At 51.7% G+C, this 21,279-nt stretch overlaps 1 protein-coding gene across 2 annotated transcripts in view; it reads right to left on the reverse strand.

Annotated features, from left to right (window-relative positions):
* The window catches only part of PBX1 (PBX homeobox 1), a gene marked incomplete at its 3' end in the record, with an annotated part of 105,267 nt that overhangs the window by 19,662 nt on the left and 64,326 nt on the right, over positions 1 to 21,279 (reverse strand). For both annotated transcript variants that reach the window (XM_079535990.1, XM_079535991.1), the window contains exon 3: positions 1,203 to 1,447. In XM_079535990.1, coding sequence (XP_079392116.1) covers positions 1,203 to 1,447 — 245 coding nt within the window. The remainder of the gene's footprint in view (positions 1 to 1,202; positions 1,448 to 21,279) is intronic.

Consider the following 21,279-nt stretch of genomic DNA (forward strand, 5'->3'; position numbering starts at 1 on the left):
AGTGCTGTGCTGTCACAGCGACAGCCAGACAACTGTGTGAAGCCAGACAGAGCTAGAAAGAGGGGGGACAAAGGTCAGGAGAGCCATCCCAACCCTTGGTTTTGTAGGGCTGCAGATGGTGGTACTTGCTCTGCCTCCTGCAGCTGTAAAAACGTGGCCCAGTGCATTCATTCCCAAAGCATCTTGGTGGTAAAAATGACACTGGAATGGGTTGTGAGAAGGAGGAAGCTAGAGGCAAGGCACTGGGTGGGCTCTGCTCTTCCCATTGCTCTTCCTGGGGTGGGGTGCCAGAGGACGTGGGGTCCCTCTCCCTCTGCAACCAAGGCCTGAAGGATGAGCTGTGACATGCCTTGTGCCCCAGCCATGTGAGTCGGCCACGCTGCCCAGGAGCAGCAGCAGCAGCAGCGGCTGAGGACAGACACAAAGGTCAGCCCACACCGTGCAACCCTCACGCTAGCCCTCCCTGCTCCATGGCACAGTGTCTGTAACACTGAGGCCAGGCTCTGCTTCTCCACCCAAAAGGAGAGATGCTTGGGGTACAAACCACAGTCATCACAAGAGCAAGTTGTACAGCCAGGAAAGAAGCTCTGCAGAACATCTGGAAGCATTTGAAAGAAAGCGATTTGGAGCTTTGGCTTGCAAAGCTTCTCATGCAATTGTCAGTGTTACTAATAGCTGCATTCATGACCCAAATAGTTTGTCTAGTTTGTCCTTTTTTTTTTTTTTTTTAAAGAATCATTTGCCACAAGAAAAAAGCCACATTTTCTTTCTTTTTTCCTTTTTTTCCCCCTTCTGGAAAATTAACTTTCCAAGCAAAAGTAATACTCAAGAGAGATTTTGGTTCAAGCTTAAGGGTCCTTGGAAAACTGCCTGCAATGAGGCCAGCGCCTCCAAGAGGAGTCCCCTTCGGCAGTGCCAATTTTTAGCCAAATGCAAAGGGAGGAGAGAAGAAAAAAAATTGAGGGGGGAACACATGCTGAGCCTTTTCTAATAGCACACCCCAGCACAAAACAAGAAAGAACTGTCCGAGTGCTAAGAAGGCGTGTTTCCACTGCTGTGGAAAGCAACAGCTTTGCACTGCCCGCACTCTGCTAACAATAGATGTCAGTAGTGGTCCAGGCTGTTTGCTTGCCGTGGGCAGCAGCACCGTGCTCTATGCCGGCCAGACTCATCCCATCCCATGCCACGAATGAGCCTGTTACCTGCTCGTACTTCTCCAGCTCCGTGTGGTAGATCTGCCGGATCTGGGACAGCTTGGCTCTGTAGTCAGAGTGCTCCACCGAGTTGTCGGATCCGGCTCCTCCCGATGCGGCAGCAGCGGCGGCGGCAGCAGCAGAACCCCCTCCTTTCTCGGGGCCCGCGACGCCCTCGGCCAGCAGCATGTTGTCTAACCGCATCAGCTGCGGGTCTGTGGGCTCCTCTTCCTGTGCTCCCCGGATACTCAGCACTGCAGGGACACAAAGGGAAGAGGATGAGTCGCATCGGTGTGCGGGTGTAGAAGTCGGTGCGTGGTGACACACATGGCACAGCCCTAAGCTGAGAGCTCCCCATGGCTTCCACGATCTCTTTCTCCCATTTCTGCCCCTTTTCCTTTTGAAATAGGGCAGAAGCAGCAGGAACCTCCCAGCAGAAGTAACCCAGAAAGCTGCATTTTGCTGCAAACACACAGCAAAGCTGCTCGCTCGCAGCCTGCATTTCCCATCACATCTGTACCGACATGATGCTCTCACAGAACCAAAGAATCGTGGAATTATTAAGGTTGCAAAAGACCTCTGAGATATCTAGTCCAACCACTGACCCATGACCACCATGCCCACTAAACCACATCCTTTCTCAGTTCTGTTCCAACAACACCAACCAAAACCACACTGAGTGTACCAAAACTTGCTGAAATCAGTAATAGGGACCACTTCTCAATTCAAGCATGGGATGGAAAGGCTCCAGCCCAAACCTCAGCTTGCCCAGACATCCTCAGCCCCAGGAGGAGGAGGAGGCAGCACAGAGTGCAGGGCAGGCCATGCCTCAGTTTCCCTGTCTCTAAATATGAGTGAAGCCAAAGCACAAGGAGCTTTTAGCCACTCAAGGAAATAATAATAATAAAATGTATGAAATAAGAAGTACCATTTGCAAAATGCCTTTTTTTAGAATCTGGTCGTTCTAGTGAATTCTGAAACTGTGCTAAGAAAAGGGGCATCAATAAATCAATCCGCACACAACGACTTGCCAAGGAGAGAATTCTTTTCCCCTCTTTGTACTCACTGCTTCAATTATTGCTCCCAGTGAAGGCCATTCTCACAGTGTTTCCCTCTACCAATTAACTGTGGGGTGCTCAGCTGCTGCTCTGCCTGCAGACTGGACTGAGGAGGAAGGAGGCATACATGGACACAAATGCATATCCAAGCAAAACTCAAGGGGTTTCATCACATGGAAATCTCACTGTGGTTCCACCTGCTGGCTGTTTGCACACACAGATATGGCCCTCGCTTTCCACGTGTACACAAACAGGTGTGCGCATCTGCACAAAATAAAATACATCCTTGACAAGCCAACAAAAAAAAAGACATCTCAGAAGAGAAGCAAATTGTATTTTCCCGTCTCATCTGTCACAGGGACTCAAAACACAGTGGAAATGCATGAGCATCCCTCACGTGGAAGCGCCTGCATTGCTGGAGCTGGGTGATGCTGTGTGGGCTTTAGGGAAGCGGTGCCTGAGGTACCTGGGATGCTCATCCCATCCTTTCTGAACCCCAGGCCACAGCAGCAGCAAGAGCAAGTGATTTTCAGCGCATTTAAAAGCATATCTGAAGGCAGTTGCCAATAAGATGTAAAATCAGGGTAGATAAGAAACAGAGCCAAGCAAGGAGTGCGTTCCTCCTGGCTCTGAAAAACGCTGAAGATCATAGAATCACAGAATCATCAAGGTTGGAGAAGACCAATATTAAACAACTCCACACTGGAGACAATCGTTTATAAAAGGAGGGGTGGGGGCATGGCACCAAACTGGGGAGCAGAGGCCGATTTCCAAGCAAGAGGAAGCAGATGGGTCCTGCAATCCTCAGCTCATGCCGGCATCACTGCTCTTCCAGAAGGTGAAGAAGTGATAATACTCACCATATGAACTTGCTATGAAATAAAGAGAATAAATTCCTATTCCCCTGTTAAAAAAAGAATCACTAAACAGTAGCACATCAAAAGCCCAAATACAAATAGAATGCAAGCCAGGTAAAACACTAATTGAAAAAAAAAAAAGAAAACAAATAAAAAAAAGAGTTGCCGAAACGGCTGCATCTGCATTTCGAAAGGGAAATATTTTTAGATTAAAAATCTCAGGAATCATTGACCTGACAGGTAGGCACAAGTGATTAATTAGTTTATGTTTGGCGAGCTGCTTCATGATGGGAAGCACAGGACATCTCCGTGCCATCGCCGTGCTGCAGGAGCGGGAGCCCTGGGATCGCTGTGCGCTGTGGGCATGCCCACATACGTGTTCCCAAAACCCAGCTGGGGCTGGGGGCCATGTGGAATAAGGCTGCTGGGTAAACAAATGGGAAGGGCGATACGTCTGCATGGAACGGATGCAGATCCTGACAGGCCGCATCCCTCAGCTTAGTACCCCAGTGCACACCCATTTGCTGCTCCTGGTTAAAGAAAGGGGAAGGGGAAGCCAAAGGAAAGATAATGACCGAGAGCTGGGGCTGGGGGAGGCGAATTCGTGGCAGAGCTTCTATCCTTGGCTGCTTTTCTGCAGGCTTGGCAGCCCTGAGCTGCAGCAAATGCCACTAGAGGGTGCTCAGCCCTCACCGAGGGCACCCGCTGGCACAAACCACGTTTCTGTATGTATGTCTATACACACACAAATACACATAAATAGATACGTATCTATATTCTAAAAATCAAAGCAAAACCACACTCCTTGTCCCCATCTGCACTGCTGCAAACCATCCCTCAGCTCGCTTGCTATGCTCTGAGCATGGCCCCTCCATGGCCACTGGTCACCAGGGTGACCATCACCAGCAGCACAGGACCACTGAAGCCACATGCCATGGCTCCCCTTGGGGTCACAGAGCCATGTCCTCCTTCCCCTGCTGTCCCCAGTGGTGACCCCCAGCCAAGAGCACCCAGCACATGCCAGTGGGTCTCATGCACCAGGTCAAGCCCAGGGAAGGGATGGGGATGCCTTGGGGACAGCTTGCAGGAAGAAGCCATGGGACACAACAGAGGCCAAGCCAGGTGGTGATATAAGAGCCGGACAGCAAAACAAGACAACTAAAGAAAGAAACAAGCTGATGGCTTTGAAGGAGTAACAGAGGGCCCCTGACAAGCTGGGATGCCCCTACATGGCTTTTCTGCTAGCTGTTCCCAACTTGCTGCAGTGCCTTTCCAGGGGGATGTTTGAAGGAGAAGAAGATTTCAAGTAAATGATTGCAACTTATCGAAAATAATGTGCTACTTAGCATTGGAGACAAGCATCCTGGCAGGCAGAAATGGGAAGCCGTGCTGGAGCAGATGGGAGTAATTAGGTTGTGATTTTCAGAAGGGTTTTCTTTCCTGCCTCCACTGTGCCTAAGATGTGCTGAGAGGGTTACAACGCAGCCAGCAGCAGTTGCAGGAAAAGCAAGGATCCCTCTGCCAGGCTGTGAGCTTCCTGCTGCCTTTTCTGTGGGGAGATGGGGCAGCAATGCCACTTGCGGAGCCCTGCTGGTTGCTCTTACTGGCTACTTCCATAGACAAGGACCATTCGGATGCCTCCTTCTGCACCAGCACATTACATCTCTCCTGGCAGCAGATGACTTGCCCAAACCCTTTCCTGGACTGGGATGTGCCACTAACACAATGGTGGCATGGCAGCTCCTCTGGGAACACAGTACTCCTGTGTGTACCCACACAGCAGCACATCAAACATCAACACTCTTCCCACCTTTTGCAATTTAAGCATCATTTGCTTGGGTTCAGAGAGCCCCAGCTTCAGGATTTACACCAGCTCACTGTTTAACAAAATGCTTTTGGGTCTGAAACAACAGCCAGCAACCAGAGGGACTGCGGTGATGCCAACACTGTGCAAACAAAACCACTAACGAATTGCATTATTTCAAGCTACTCTCAATATTCCCCGGAGCTTGGTTCTACATTTGTGAACATTTGAGATCAACAGCACTGAACCTGGTACAAAAATACTCCCATCTGACTCATATTTGAGGACAGTTAAAATTGCAAGGACTTAACACATCTGGGTGGTTTGTGGCTGGCTGGGGCTCACACCTGTGTGTGTCCATACCCAGGGCAGCTGGGGCGATCCATGATGGCATGGCCTTCAGTTGCTCTTCCCAAATTTTGCATTTCAATACCGCTTCTAATCACCGTGCACCTACCTAAATTCCTGCTGTTTCTCCTATTCAAGTATAAGTGCAGCTTGCTTTCTTCTGCAACAACAAAGCAAACACAAAGGAAAATACAAAATTCCCTAACTTGGAAGCCCTGAAGCTTGAGATCCTGCATAAGCCAAGCTGATGTACTCACACTGCACCAAGCTCATGTTCAAAATACATACAGAAAACTATGGCCATACCTCAGCCAACAGCTTGGCCAATGTAGGGAGAGGCATTAAACTGCATATCTCCAAGTCACAGCCCTGTAAAATCACCAATCACAGCCAACAAGGTGGAGTGCTTCCATGCTAAGTCAACCCAGAGCCTCTGAGACCTCAGTTGGGTATGTTCACTGTGAAGAGCAACCGAGAAAATCAACATCAAAACGTCAGTACTAATTTCCAACATGAATGGAAGCTGGTATTTCCAAGTATGCAGGCACACGCCCTTCCAGGAAGTGGGAATTAAGAAAAGTTGTTTTTTTTTTCTTACAATTGACATAAAAGTTTCCCTCCTCCCTCCAACCTTTCCAAAACTTACAAACGGATGAACAGATTTTGCTCAGATTTTCCAAAACAGGCTGCCATGAGATGAGGCATGGAAAATTTCAGCTGGCAAAACAGCTTTTTGTGCATCTCCTTATTTATTTCAGAGAAAGGAGGAACACTGTGAAACTGATGGGCCACTTCTGTCACCAGCTTTTGCAGCCTAAAGCCATGAAACAAACCAACAAATCCCAGCAGCAATCTAAAAACAGTGCCTCATGCCCGTAAGCGTGGCAAACTCAGCCCAGTCCTTTGCACAGTCCTCTCTCAGCATGGGGATGTCCGTCAGGGCTGCTTGGAAACCAAGCACTTCAATGATTTTGTGAGAGGATTCTGAAGGTGGAGAAGTGTTCACCTAGTTCGTAAAGCACACACAGCTGTGAAAAAATACATAACCCCAAATAGGTTGCAGTGAGGGGTTGTACAAGAGGCTAACCCCAAGAAGAAGACCTATTGACCACAACGCCCTACAGTGCTGCTGAAGCACCCAGCCATGCAACACTCTGTGCTCACTGTCACCAACACAGGATGCAAGAAAACACGTCCATCAACTGCACAATGACCCATAAGCACTGTGTCTGCTCAGATGAAAGGTCCACCCAGCCCAGAGGCCAACTCCAGCCACAGCCAAGAAGCCCCATTAGACCCCATCAGGGCCATGATCACAGCAGAAGCATCAGACGCTCCAGCACTCCCTAAACATCACGTTTGGGCAGCTTGCATCACAACCCAAATTCAGATAAATCAAAAAGTATTTCCTGAACCAACAAAGAAATCTCTTTCCATTTCACGTCATAATTTTCCCCCTCCCTCCTTTTCTTTTTAATCAAAATTTGGGTCAGCTTCAAAAGAATGAAAAAGCGCTTCAGAAAAATAATAACTTTGCATCTTTCTGGGGCAGAAGAGGCCAAATTATTTCCTGAATTCAACCCAAATACGCACACAAAAAAAAGCCTGAACTAACCTCACACTGTAATTTGGAGTGTGGAGAATGGGAGGGGGGTGGACTTATCACATGCCAAAACATCTCTCATCTCCCAACAGCAGCTTTCCATCACTTCAGGGAGATGCAGCTCGTGTGCTATGGAAGCTGCAGAAGGGAGAAGTGGATTGCACAGGATGGGGGGAATCTGTGCAAGTTTTCTCCCAGCTCCTCCCCAGCGCCAAACCAGTTGCCATAGCAAGAGAGAATCTGGCAGCACAATGCTCAAAAGGTCTGGAAAATTATCACAAACACAGTGGAAAGAAAAATCCTCCAAAACTGAACAATGACCTAAAGTAGCCCTTTCCACAAAAACAAACAAACAAACAAACAAACACAGCATCGGTAACTGCTGAAGACCTGATTCCCCAGGCAGTGTGACTCCTTGGGGAGCAGAATGAGCACACGTGAGTGCTTCTTTCCAGCCCTTCCCCATGCTGACTGGGTTAGTGCATGGCCAGCAAGTGAGCTGGGTACAGAAACTTGACTCCATGAACCCAGTTAATGCTACGTTGGGGTCCAACAAAGCACCCTGGATCAGAAATTTGATGTGTTTTCCATTCTTCTCTTTACAGTCCTGGCACCACCAGCTGTGCTTTCCCATGGGTCTTTTCATGCCATCCTGTCCAGCAGCAAAACCCCTTTCCATGCCTTCATGGGAGGGATTTGGAGGCACATGATGCTGGGAATCAATCATTTCAATCACTAGAGGGGAGGAGGGCAACACAAAAGTGCCCACACCTCCTGGAAGGTAGCTGGGACTTTTTCTAACTCCGGACTGTGATATGGGGCAAAAGAATAAGATTTTGCTGTTCCAGCAACTCACATCCATCCCTCAAATGGCAGTGCCTACAGTGGTGGGACCTCACCCTCATCTGCTGGAGTTTGAGACAGAGCACAGTCCCAAAAGTGACTCTTCAAAGGGCAGAGCAAGCCGTTGCACCCACCCCAATGGCTCAGACATGGCACTGGACACATATGGAAGTGGACGCGGGATTCCCTAAGCCCTGCAGGAACAAATCAGCAAACAAAAGATGGGACTGCTCCGAGGACAAGTCCAGTCATAAAAAGAAAAAAAAAATAAAGAACCCTGAATGCCAGTTGGGCTGGGATCTGCCTCCTGCTCCATGTGGTGCTTTGCATATGAATTCTCCTTGCTGAAAAGAAACGGGTCCTTTGAATGAGCTGAATCTACTAATGAGAAGCCGGGGCCTCTGCAGCCCCTCTGAGGACAGGGGTCCCGATCCCAACACCCCAGGCCAAGCCCAAAGGCCCGGGAGGAACAAAGGGAGGCCTTCCCCAGAAGGAAGCGGTCTTTCCAGCCGCTCTCCTCCTGCTGAGGTCACCTCCCTGCCCCGCCATGCCTGCTGCTCTCCATACAAAGCAGCCAGGCCAAGGAGTCATAGGTGAAAAGAGTGGCAGGAGTGGCCAAGGGCCAAGCACAGGAGAGAATTTCCACTACTTGGCATCAAGCAGTAGCAGCAATTCTCAGAGCTCAGCCACGGCGCATGGCTGTGCCTTCCAGAGGCCTCCGCAGAAACAGCAACAGCCATCACCTCATGTCCAGGAAGAGATGTAAGAAGAGAGCAGGCAGGGACAGACAACATGCAGCTCCCACTTGAGTCCCAAACCTATCACAGCTGCAAACTGATGCTCAAGCAGTCCGATTTTGCTTGGAATTTCAGCAAACAGATGAGGATGCACTCAGAGCGATGCTCAGCCCCTCGTGCCACAGAATCACAGAATTGCCAGGGTTGAAAGGGACCTCAAGGATCATGAATCTCCAACCCCCCTGCCACATCCAGGGCCACCAACCATTTAATACTAGACCAGGCTGCCCAGGGACCCATCCAACCTGGACACCACACCAACTCACTGGGCCTGGCCACAGCAGGCCAGGCAAAGCCCAGCTCACTGCAAGGCAACAGCCGGTCAGCAGTGTTTTAAGGCCAGAAAGCAGCTCTGAACGTTCAGTTCCTTTTTTAAATAAAGGCCCCTTCTGTAAATGATCTGTTTGGACAGGAGGGAGAATGCTGCAGGAGTCCAAGCGCTTGTGAAATAGGATCGGCCGCATTCGCTTTGGCTCCATGCGAAACATGTGGGGGAAGAAAGATACTCAAAATGGGTCTCTGCTGTTGAGGGGTGGGGAGGAGAGAGGAGAGGAGACCATCCACCTCCACGTGCCTGGGAGACACCAGAGAAAATGGAGAGGAATCGTTAAAAAGGATCAATTAATGGCATTTCTGTTTCAAGGCATCTGTGTCTGTTTAGTTACATGCCATGGAAGATCGCACTGACACACATTTCCACGCTGTGGAGCTACGGTCTAACAGCATCTGGGCTGGTGTAGCCCTACAGCCCCCAGGTCCTCCCAAAACTGGGCTGAGTTGAATTTTAGGGGCACAACTAGAAGGATGCAGGAGACCAAGCAGCAGGCCCAACGAGGTGATCTATGACCCTGGGCAGCCCAATCTTGGGTTTTAAACCACAAAGCCATCCTCTCCCACCTCCCTGCAGGCTCTGGGGCTGACACCAGGTCTGAGGTGGGGGGCTGGCCAGACAGACTGACGCACAGCCCCCGGCTCCTCCAGCCTTCTGCGAGAGGCCCACGCCATAAACAGGCAGGAGATTAAAAAAGGGAGCAAAAATCTTCAACAAACTCCGGCTGTGTCCCAGATCAAAGATCATCTCCAGCAGGCCATCTGGTCCTTGTAAATGTAAAACCAAATTGAAAGCCCTGCCCTCACCTCCTCCGACTCCCCTGGCAATATCGCTTTTACCGTTTGGAGATGAGGAAGGAGCTTGCAAAAGGCATCTGTATGTAATATAGAGCCGCTGTGCAGCTGGGCTATAGCCTTGCTACCCCCCTTTTGTTAATCATGAAGCAGAGGTAAATGTTTTCTTTGGTTCTCCAGGGGCCCCATCACTGCAAAGAGCTTTGGGAACAGCCTGCAGCAGCAGCCCCAGGCTGGAACTGGGCTGCCTTGTGCCCCACAGCTAAGGACATGGCTGTCACTCTGGTCAGGATTTAAGACAGGACACATCAGGAGAAAAGCTGCATCCCTAGGCAGAGCAATGGGATGGTCTACAGCATCCCAGCACCCATGCAGCATTCTCCTTCCTCGTCCTCAGAGCATCTCAAGCATGTTCCCTGCTACTGCCCTCTGCTCAGGAGGCAGAAGAGGGCACGGGGATGAAGAGGGGCGGAACTGAGTTTCCAAAAAGAGGATGCAATGCCTCTGAGGCACAAAGGAACGATGAAAAACTCTGCCACTGCCAGCCCTAATACTCTAGGCTCGGCTTGAAAGCTACACAGGAAACGTAGCAGGCAAAGAGGAGGCAGCTTGAGGAATTCCTACCCATCAAGCTTTATTGTGTTATTCCAACTAAGCAGAGACAAAAAGACAAATCTCAGCTCCCTACTTTCATTTATAATTGAACCCAGTCCAGAAGGATGGAGCAAGTACCATCTGTAATGCAGAGTGCATTAGCAGCCGGCAGAATGAAATATTCAAATTACTGTAGGCTACCTCGCATTTTAATGACAGGGTTACAAAAACCTGACTTGTAAGTGGAGATTGGACTGGAAGAATAGAAAGTTTGTTTTTCCAGTGCATGAATTAACCTAACAAAATGTTACTTTCAGGAAAAAAAAAGCTCTTGCCTGGGTAATCCTGCAACCTATTCCAATGGACTATCAAGAAAACGGAATATTTTTCCATTTAGCTATCCTAATTGATGTATTGTCCTGGGAAATGAAAAAAAAAAAAAAAAAACAAACTCGGAGAAAAACGGGCAGGTGCTTTTTCCCTTTGGCTGAAGATGCTAAATAAACACACGTATGCGTGCATGAACCTTAACAGCTTGAATAGGTCATGTACATGGGATGTGTGGCAGCACGCATTTGCATCCGTAGGGTGTATGGGTGCAATACCTGCATTAGCCACATCCTTTCAATGCTGTGCACAATTTGAATATGCAAATCACCCCTTGATTTTCGTGCTTGTGCCTGTGCTGGGATCCATTCGTTTTGATATCGTTAATCAGGGCTGCCGAAAAGCCTGACACAGTAAGTGGCTGTAGCCCCTAGCAGTAGTCAAGATGGAGTGACAGGCTCCATTTAAGATGTCACAGCATATAATAAAGTGTAAAACTATACTTAAAGTAAACGAGATAGAAACAATAAACTTGACTCCGGCTTTGAACTTTCGCGGTGAGCGGCACAGAGACACGGGCACACAGGTGTACAAGTGGCTGGTGGGCACAGGACACGGGACAGGGCTGGTAGGTCCTGCAGTGCTGGTGCTGCCGTGCGGGGTGACAGAGGGGCTCTGCAGCCCTCCCTCCCGTCCCTGCAGCTCCCAAATCTCCCAGGTTGAAACCAGAGTGGGCTATGCTACACGGGACCGTGCCTGGGCATGGGACCAGGAGCACAGCAGACACTGGAGCAAGATGAGGCCGATGGAAGGGAGACATTCCTCGGCCACCTCCCATATCAACTGGGGTGCCTGGTCTGAAAGCCCCATTTCACCCACAAACCACCCCTTGGTACCCCGAAGCCTCCTGTTGGCAGCTCTCTGTGCTGAAACAAACCAGTCGCTCTTCCTCCTGCTAAGCAGTTAAATTAGAGAGTATTCAATTAATAACAGCTGAATATTCTGTCACATTTAGGAAGATGTATGGTAAGACAAGCGAGTTGTGATGTCTGTGACAGAAATGATAAAAGTTCTCCCGACACAGCCTGGCAGATACTTGGCTGCAGGAGCCGTTTGCACTCATGGACTCCAACGTCAGTGCAGACACAAGACCCGGCGCTGGCTTCAAAGGAGATGCTCCAAACTGAGCACAAAAATCTTTGCCAAATCGTTTGCAGGCAGCTCCCTCCTGCCCTCCTTCTGGCACCCAGCTGGGCCAGCCAAGCTGCGGTGTCTCAGCGTGTTCCCAAGGCAGGACTGCCACCCTCGGGTGCATGCAAGGTGCTCTCCATCAGATCTGTGGGTGCACCAAAGGCAGGGAACGTGCTGGAGAACACTTTCCACCCCGCCTCTCCCCCCGGCGCTGCTCTTCTGGGGGGTTGTTTTTCACTGGTGTTGTTTGAGAACACAGTTTTGTTGCTAAGAAACTACCTCCGTATTGCTCCAAGAGCAAAGACAAAGCAACCGTCAAAATAACACGTTATTTTGACAGTAGCCAGATCATAACCATAAACGATCCATCTTCCCTGCTCTCCCGTACGCTCATTAACGTGCTCTAAACACAGGATCACTGTGGATAACCCACGCACGAGGAGCTCGTGCCCCACACCAGGCTGCACCGTATCCGTTCAGCCCCCAACAAGAGCAGAATGAGGCCGGGCTGGGGGAGCTGGTACATGCAGGAAGATGACAAGAGGTTTCTTAGTGAAAGACACATTGAGAATGTGAAAGTAAGAAGAAGGTGATACCTCTGCCCACGTGATAACTGTGCCTTGGTTTTGGTTTGGGGATGGCAAGGGGACATCTCCACAGGGCCCCTTGGGCCCTCACTGCTGGTCCCACTGCCTCCGTGGAAGGAAGTCAGGCTGTGCCTGCTGCCAGGTGGGAACGGGCAGCACTTGGCTATCAGAAAATGCAGTTTAGGAGCCAACAGCCCTGCAAGGCAGCAGCTCACCATGTGTGCTTTCACTGCCAAAGTGCTGAGCTCCACCCTGCCGAAGGAGAAAAAGGGAAGGGCGAGGAGAGCTCTGCTGAAACCAACCAAACACCAAACAACAGTTCTCCGCAGCAGAACAAAGCCCTCAAAATCCATTCTCTACTCGGGTCCCCCAGCCCACATGAAAGCAGCGTTTTCTGGGCTAATTACACAGGCTGCTCCGAGCCTTCTGGCATAAAACAAGCCGCAAAGTCAGACATCAAAGGGGAAAACTTTAAAATAAATACATGACAAAGACAGCAGATTCAATGAGAGATCTATCTCTCTGCACTGCCTGGGAGGAACGTGGATCACAAAGGTGACCTCCGGGGATGCCTTCCTTGGTGCACAAAGGGGAAATCTCGCTGGTATTTGGGGTGCAATGCTTGCAGGAGTGGGGTCACAGTGAAAGGAAAAATGGAGCAACCCCTCTTCTGGCTCTCAGTGACAGATCTCCTGGCTTCTAGCAGGAATCACAGGGTAAGACAAAGCCATCCCACCAGCTCCCCCCCCAGCCTTCCCTGTGCGCTCCGAAGGCCTCGCAACACAGCCCCTGCATGCTCTGCAGCCCTCGTGCACTGAGATGCCTCCAGAACAGCAAAGCGTGACCAGAAATCCTGCGGGTTTCAAGGCTCTGATCCTGCCATGGACAGAAATGACCCCGGAGCACTGACACGAGGCATTTCCGCAGCGCCTCGGACAGGAGCAAGGGAACCCACACGGGATGCTCCTGTGTTCAGAACATCAGCACGCAAAGCTGTCATCCGAGGGATGCCACCGTGCTCCTGGAAGCAGCCCCCATCCACAACGACTCCATGCCTCTCCCTCTCCAGTAGTGCTCCGATACAAGCCATGAAAGCCCAAGCTACTTTTCCTGTTACGGGCTGCAGGGGCTGGACATTGCTCCCACATGCAGCCAAGCAGAGGGACGAAGTCTGGGATGACCGCACATGGGGCGCAAGAGGAAGGTGTCAATTAGAGCGATGAGCCCCCGCACGTCCCCACGCCTGACAGCCGGGCTGAGCCGAGCTGACAGCCCAAGCCGTGCCCACCCCGCTCCCCCCGCACACCCCGGCCCCAAACCGGCGTGCAGAGCAGCAGCGTGGTGTCCCCACCCCTGCACCCAGAGATGCTCCTAATAACGGTAATTAGGGTGATCGGAGGCTTAAGCAGGTCACGGCCAGCCTGGAGGCAGAGCATAATGAAGCAGCCGGGGCCGGGTGGAAAGGCAGAGAGGCACCGGATCTCCCTGACACAACTAACGAGTGCTGGGTAACGAGGTCTTGGTGACGTGAGCCGGGTTTGGGGACACAGAGGAGGTGGTGGCAAAGCAGTGGGTGCTGGGTGGCAGCTGCGTCTCCCAGGAATGGCACCGCAGAGCCCTGCCCTCCCCTCCTGCAGCCCCAATCTGATTATGGCCAATACACGTCTCCCGCTGGGCTCCCGAACACGCTCCTCCCGGCTGAAGGATTTGCAGGGACGCAGAAAACTTGTCCTGATGGCGGTGTTAATAGCCGTGTGGCCCACGTCATCGCCGAAATGGCCTTAGGGGGTGAGCTGATGGGTCTCTGAAGTCATCAGGACTACCCCACCTCATCGTGCTCCCCTTATTAAAACCATTCATCCTGGGAGCTAAATGAATATGTTTCATCTTCAAATGCTGAGACACAATAGCAAGCAGGCAGAGATCTAATAGAACAATACCCATCAAATCATTCCTATTTTTCTCCTTCATGCCGCACGTGCTGCTGCCAAGCTGTGCCCCACGGCATGGCCACGGCTCATTCCTGGGTGCCACCACTGCACCTCAGCATCCTGTTGGGACAGGAGGGATGCTCCGATGCGCAGCTTTCCAGAGCCTGCTGGAAACCAGTTAGCACAGCGAATCCCTGCTCTGCCTCATTATCACTGCTATGAGTGGAGGCTGCCAGCTGCCCCCGCCCCACCTGGGGACACGAGGTGACCTGTGGGCTGATGCTGGGTACCAACCCGCAGCACCGCGACCTGCCGGGCCCACCCAGGCTGCAGAGCTCGTGTTCGCTGCTGTGGCAGGCTTCATAAGGCTCCGCTCTTTGACTGGCGTTGAGTTTATGTGAAAGTAATTAACAGTAATTAATCCTTAATTACAGTAATTAGCCAAGTCGCAGTAAATTAAACCACATCTGGAGCAGATGAGGGCTTCTGAACGGGAGGCTAGCGCAGGCGACAATCGGAGAGATGCTGAATTCATCTGACAGCATCTGATTAAGGCTACCTGTTGCAGGCAGCTCATTTGCATGGTGTTTTTGTTTGCAGTAACCCTTTCAGCTGGGCTCCTGCCCTGCACCTCCGATCCTGCCCTGCTCCACCTCCCGATGTCACCCCACATGCTGCCACTTTCGGGGACTCCGGGAATCTGTGAGCAGGGAGGAGCTGGGATGGAAGAGCCAGGGACATGAGGATTGTAGAATCAGAGAACCATGGAATGGCTTGTGTTGGAAGGGACCTCAAAGTCCATCCAGTTCCAAGCCCTGCCACGGGCTGGTTACCCATACAGATCAAGCTGCCCAGACCCCATCAAATCTGGCCTTGGGCACTTCCAGGGATGGGACACCCATAGCTTTGTGTCCTCCCTACAGCCCCACAGCTCATCCTGGGCAGTGGCACTGAGTCCATACAAGGCTACGGAGATACAGTACAGCAAGTTTCCAAGGCACACAAAATGCCCATTCCACAGCCACAGAAGCAGCCTTGGCTTCCCAACATCCGGTCTCACAGCAGCTACAATACTGATAACAATAACAACAACAACAGACCTGTGCTCCAAAGTGGAGCACAACAGCAAAAGGGTCAGGCTATTACTAATAGCACCCAGCGTTTCCCCAGCACCACGCAGTCTCGGAGGCCTTTGCTGATGTTTAGCCATGCTTGCAGGGAGGGGGAAATCCTTCCCTTTCCTTCCTCACAATGAAGAAACCACAAGACAGTGAGATGAAGCGGAGCACAAGAGGCTCAGCTATGGTTTGTGGTATCTGTATGCTAAGAGAAAGAGCTAGGGAGCAAACTGTGCTGACCCGTGTGCACATGACCAGGAGCTGTGGTTGGCTCTGAATGCCTGGAAAAACATCGGGCACAAATCACAGCAACAACTCACAAGGGGAACAGGTCCCCTCTGCAGTTCCCAGGATGGAGATGTCCATCTGCACAGAGATGCCAATGAGACTCTGGGAGAACTGGAACTGGGACAGCCCAAGCAAAATGGCCTGATTTCAGAAGGTATCTCAAGCTTCAGGGCTTAACTGCACACAATGAATAAGCATGAAGGTCCAGCATACTCAGCCTTTCCATCACAGGATGTACTGTGCCTTTGCACTGAGCTCTCCAACCTCACTGAGAACATTAAAAACCCTTCAATACTGAAACATCTCCTCTCCTCTGGAACTAACACCAGACAGAACTGCCAAAGCCAACAGCTGCAACAGACCCTGCAAATGATCAAAAGAACCTCGTTCTGTGATACACTGAAAGGAGCAACATTTGTCCTCAACTGAGAAATAAAACAAACCTTGTGAATTTCCTGCCCGCACAGAAGCATATGGGTTCTGCACCTCTAATTATAGGATTCCCACGTACCACTGAAACAAAGCCAAGCCCTGAGCCTATACCCCACCAACAAAGAAGAGGCACCCACCCCAAAAGTGTACTTTGGGATCTGCATTGGGCCCAGAGAAATGGGCACCCCCATGTCCTCTCCTCCTGGGAGAAAAGCTTCATCTGCCATGTGGTGCCCCAACTATGCTGCACAACAACTCCAAGCTTATTCAATGGAATTTACTGCATATGAACCACAACAGCACCAAGAGGGATGGGGATTTCGTAGTCAACTTCAAGTAGTGGGGAGGATTCCTGATTCACACTCGAAAAACGAACCCACACTGTCCTCTCAGTGCAATTTTGCTTTCAGTCGTAAGGTTTTTCAACAGATACCCAACCAGCTTTTTTAACAGAGACTGTTCACAGCAAATCTGAGATCTTTCACAGCGCTTACAGCACATCACGTGATCTTGCCGCAGCCAGATTTTTGGTGAAAAAAGATATTTCTTATGAGCAAAAGAAACCCCCACAAACGTCTTAGAGAAAGGCACCCCTCAAATGTACCTGCTCCTCTCAGCGCCGGCAAATCCATGCAATGGGGAGCAGTCTGTGCTTCCTGCAAGATGGGACTGGCATCTTCATCTCTGCATCCTGCTGCACCCGGACTGAAAGCACTGTGCTCCTTCACCAGCCCAGGATGTAGCAGCACTGCCTGCTGGTTCTTCAGAGTGGTTTCTATTTGGAGCAGCCACAACCTGAGTCCCGTTGGGTTTAACTTACCAGGAGTGTCACTCTTGGACTGTGACTGTGGAGGTCAGGCTGGGTGGGCTCTGAGCACCTGATGGAGCTGCAGGTGTCCCTGTTCACTGCAGGGAGGTTGGACCAGATGACCTTTACGGGTCCCTTCCAACTCCAATGATTCTGTGGTTCTGTGATTCTAAGTTTTAATCTGAAGTAAGTACCCTTGAGCAGGGAAATTCCCATAAGGCAGAGGGCAAGACCGGGTCCCTGCATTTCAGACCAGCCCAAACCCAGGGTTGGGGGGCAGGGGCAGAGCTGTGTGGCTGGACACACACACGTGTGTATGTGTGCTCCTCGCGGCCCAAAGACCGGGGTCCCTCCTCATCTGCACGGTTCGAATTAATTATACACTTTAATTTCATGAATTATTAATTCGATTCTGACTCGGCAGCTTACGCTCACCCAGCGCTACAGACTGTACGATTCCAGCTTCATTAAAACATCACCAGCTGCCTGAGAGACAGACATTAAATAGCAGAGAGCAATAATAAAATTAAGCTCCCTGCGCATAGCAACAGAGTCTTCCCCAGCCCCGCTGGTGCACGGGGCCCTGCCAGCAGCTCTGCTCCCACCCCAAGGCTCCAGCAGCGGGGGCTGGGGGGTCTGCAGGGTGCCACATGGAGAGGGGCATGAAGGGACAGCCCTGTCCCCTGCCCGCAGCGAGGACAGGGACAGCTCCGAGGTCGGGATCGGCTCCGAATAAATAAAGCCGGAGCGCTGCCTCTCGGCGTCTCTCTGGCAAAACAATTTATAGAGGGAAAATGTCGGAATTTAGACATTCCATTTAGCTGCTTCAGAAATCTAAGGACCCCAAACCTTGTGGGATTTGAGAAATCGATGGAATTAATTAAGGGAGATGTCCAGCGGTCTCCGCTAAGTAATCAGCAGGTACAGTAGACCTGAAATTCTATAAAGAAAAATGGGAAGGGATGACATTGAAGGAGGCAGTGGGGATTAAAAAATGAGCATCCGAGTGGTAAAGGCGCACACCCATTGATCGCTGCATTACGGATTAAGGCTTCAACGAGCAGCCAGAAGATTCTGTAGCAGAAAATGGTTACAGAGGATGAGCATGAACAGAGCGGATATATATAACCTCTGACAGCCGGGAACAACCGAACAGAGGACAGCTCTGCAGAGAACCCTAGAGCACCAAGTTTTGGGGAGGGGGAGGCTGGGAGTCCGTGGAGCCATTTTGTGCAGGGAGAGCAGCCTGGGAGGGGATGTGACGGGGACAGGGCACCCAGGGCCCGACCTGGGGACCTCGGTGGTGGGTGGGGAGGTGGCATCGCCACTCCAAGGGACCACTGGCTGCACCCTTTGGCCGCGCCATGCCATGGTTTCTTGAGCATCCCCCAGCTCTGTCCTTCCTTCTGCAGCACAAATCTTTGGGACCCTGAGGATGCAGCACCCTGCTTGGCCATGCCCTGTCCAGCGCATGGGGGGAGGCAACAGGATGGAACTGGGCTTGCTGGAACATTTCAATGAGAAATCTCAAACAGAAGCCCTGCAGAGCAGCTCGCTGTCTGCGGAGGTCGCGAGGCTGAGGCCAGCCTCACCAGCTTCCCTTCATACATATGGATGGGGTGAGGCAGCCGAGCTAAATGTCATGGTGCCAGCAGGGCTCTCAGGCAGTGGCAGGGACCTCCTGTGCAGGGGAAGGGCAGGAGCTGTGGGTTACAGCGAATGCTGAGAGAATGATCCCCACAGCTGGGAGTCGGGGGGAGCGGTGGTGGCTGAATTTAAACCCTGTCCCTTCTCATTCTTCCACCCCCTTCCCACTAAGGCAGGCAGTCCCATCTCCTGCAGAGCTGGCTGAGGGACATGGATGTTGGGGCAGCACCTGCATGCAGGTGCAGGACATCAAGGGCCATGGGATGCAAAGAAGGCGCTCAGCGCAGGATGCAACAAGATAAACACAGCCCATCCTCCACCCCAGAAAGGTCTGTGCTGTGCTGGGAAGGCTCCCAGAGCTCACAAACCCTCAGGAGAATGCCCTCCAGCACCAGCCCCAGGTTACCAGCAGGCAGGAGATGCTCATCCTGCAGCCCGAGCGCCTTGAAATCGCACTTGTGAGGCCTTACGGGTGCCAAGCAACACGCCAGGCTGTGTGTGCTTTACAATCCATGTGTCGGAGAGCCCAGAGCAAAGGCTGGAGCAGATGCACAGCGTTGAGAGCATTCATTCCCCTGGCTGAGTCGCAGCGCCAGGCACGAAGCAGCCCCGGCCCTCTGCCCCTGCCTCCCCGCCCCCAGCGCTCGTTTGGCATCCAGTGCAATTAGCTCCCGGGGCACGCGCGGCCTCACCACAAACATCCTGCTCAGAGCAGGACGCCTGCTCCCATGGGGCAAACATTAGTGGGACAACTGGAAACGTTCAACTTGATTATAATGCTTTAAGAAAAGGTCATGGTGAAATTTCAGCGCTTTACCTTGAGCTCTGTTTGTTCTGTGCAGGACGAGATGGAAACAGTCAGCTTGCCCTGGCTCGTGGCAGCCGCGCAGCTCTGCCCGTGCTTCCAGGGCTGCAGAGCTGCATGAACCCCGCGGCCCTGGGGACATAGGGAAGCCACCACACCAGTGGGAGCAACAGCAGCCTTCTGCAACTTCACCCCCAAATCGTCTTAACCTCTTGCACTTCTGCTTTTGGAATGGGCCTGAATACATCCAAAAAGCATGCCATCACCTTCCTCGGAAACTGGGAGGTTTTCTAGCTCACCATTTAGTTTCATTCTTCCAGGTATCAAAGAGCAGAAGCTGTGCAGGACAGCAGGGTGACACTTGCCGATGTCTGAAAAAGGGGACAAGGCACACCCCAAAACACATGGGTGTGGGAGGGGAGCAGCCCGGCAGCCCTCATCCTCTGTGCAGCGCAGTGGGAGCAGCTCTGACCACAGCACGCTGTTTGCTTTTGGTTGGGCGAGAGGAAAACCAAGGTCAGTTTTGTTTGTGGCCTACTGAAAGATGCTCTGCCCCCAGCCATGTTCCTGCTGCGATAATTAAATCTGGCGTCCAACCATTTGCTGTCAGGGGAGATCTCGAAAGGTCTCCGTGCAAGGCCAGGAGACGGGCACTGGTAGAGATGAAGCCATCTGCACCCACCAGTATCCGGGCTCCCACGCGGGCGAATGGAGAAGGAAAAGCCACAGGGAGCCATGGGGCCATTCCTAGGAAAGGGCAGCAGGCAGAAGGAGACGCTGTTCAGAATAAGCATCTCTGTTCCAGGGGGAACGCAGCCCCGTGCCCCCAACACTTGCTCTAACTTTCCCGAACACACAGCCGCACCTGCCTGCAGAGCTGGGATGCTGTATTCCCAGTGCCCTGGCGCTGCTCACGAGAACTCCCAGCTGCTGCCAAAAGGTATTTTTAGCTGCATTATTTATTTGAACACCTGCCTGAGACTTCAAGGCAGAGTATGGAGCCTGAGCGAAGGAGCGAGGGAGGAACGGCACCGGGCGCTGGACCGCTTCCACTGGAAGATTTGAGAGCAGAGACAAGGAACAACTTTGGGATATGGCAACGAAGGGGACGGCACGTCCAGGACCGTGGCAGCAGCCTAAACTCTGCACCAGCACAGAGATGCTCCATCTACCCTCACTGTGGAAGGTGCTGCATCATGCACCTGAGCATCACTCAAGATGCTCCAGCCCGACATGGTGTCTCCAGCAGAACATTCCTATCTCTGAGCATCTCTGAAGATGGAGATACTCACACGTACCCCCAGGGTGCTTTGGGGCACAGTGTAATTCACGGGGCAATGGGCACATGGGAAGCAATACGGCACACCCTGCATGATGACTGCACGCCTTTCTTGCCATCCCATTTACTGATGTGAACAAAACCTCCCTCCCCTTCTGCTGCAATAATCCCCCCTTCTCTCTGAAATCAGCCAGGAATAGGGAGGGGTGGGGGGAAAAGCATCTAAAAATAAAGGCCAGGCCAGAGAATGTGCCTCTTGGTTGGGCTCCTGTGCTCACAGATCTGCTTATTTTGGCCTATCTCTCCCCAGCGATAAGGCAGCTAACAGCCCGTTATCAGCCAGTCAGTGAAAATGTGCTCCAGCCTGATTAGGGCTCAGTCTTTGCCAAGGTTATAAACAGCCGTTATCGTTCTCCCAAACAGAATAATCCGGACAGTATCAGCTCAGAAACATATGGGCCACACAGCGAAGATAGCCGCTGACGGACACTTCATTTTAATTGTAACGAGTGGTTAGCAGCAGCCTCCAGACAACAGACACAACTGCCCAATTGGCAGTGGGTTCGCCTCCTCTGCACCCCCCTCCCTCCTGCTCGCTGCTGCGGTTCTCCTCTCCCCATTCTCCCTTCTCTCCCTGGATCTAA

This window comes from Tetrao urogallus, assembly GCF_951394365.1.
Source record: "Tetrao urogallus genome assembly, chromosome: 5".
NCBI classification, from domain to species: Eukaryota; Metazoa; Chordata; class Aves; order Galliformes; family Phasianidae; genus Tetrao; species Tetrao urogallus.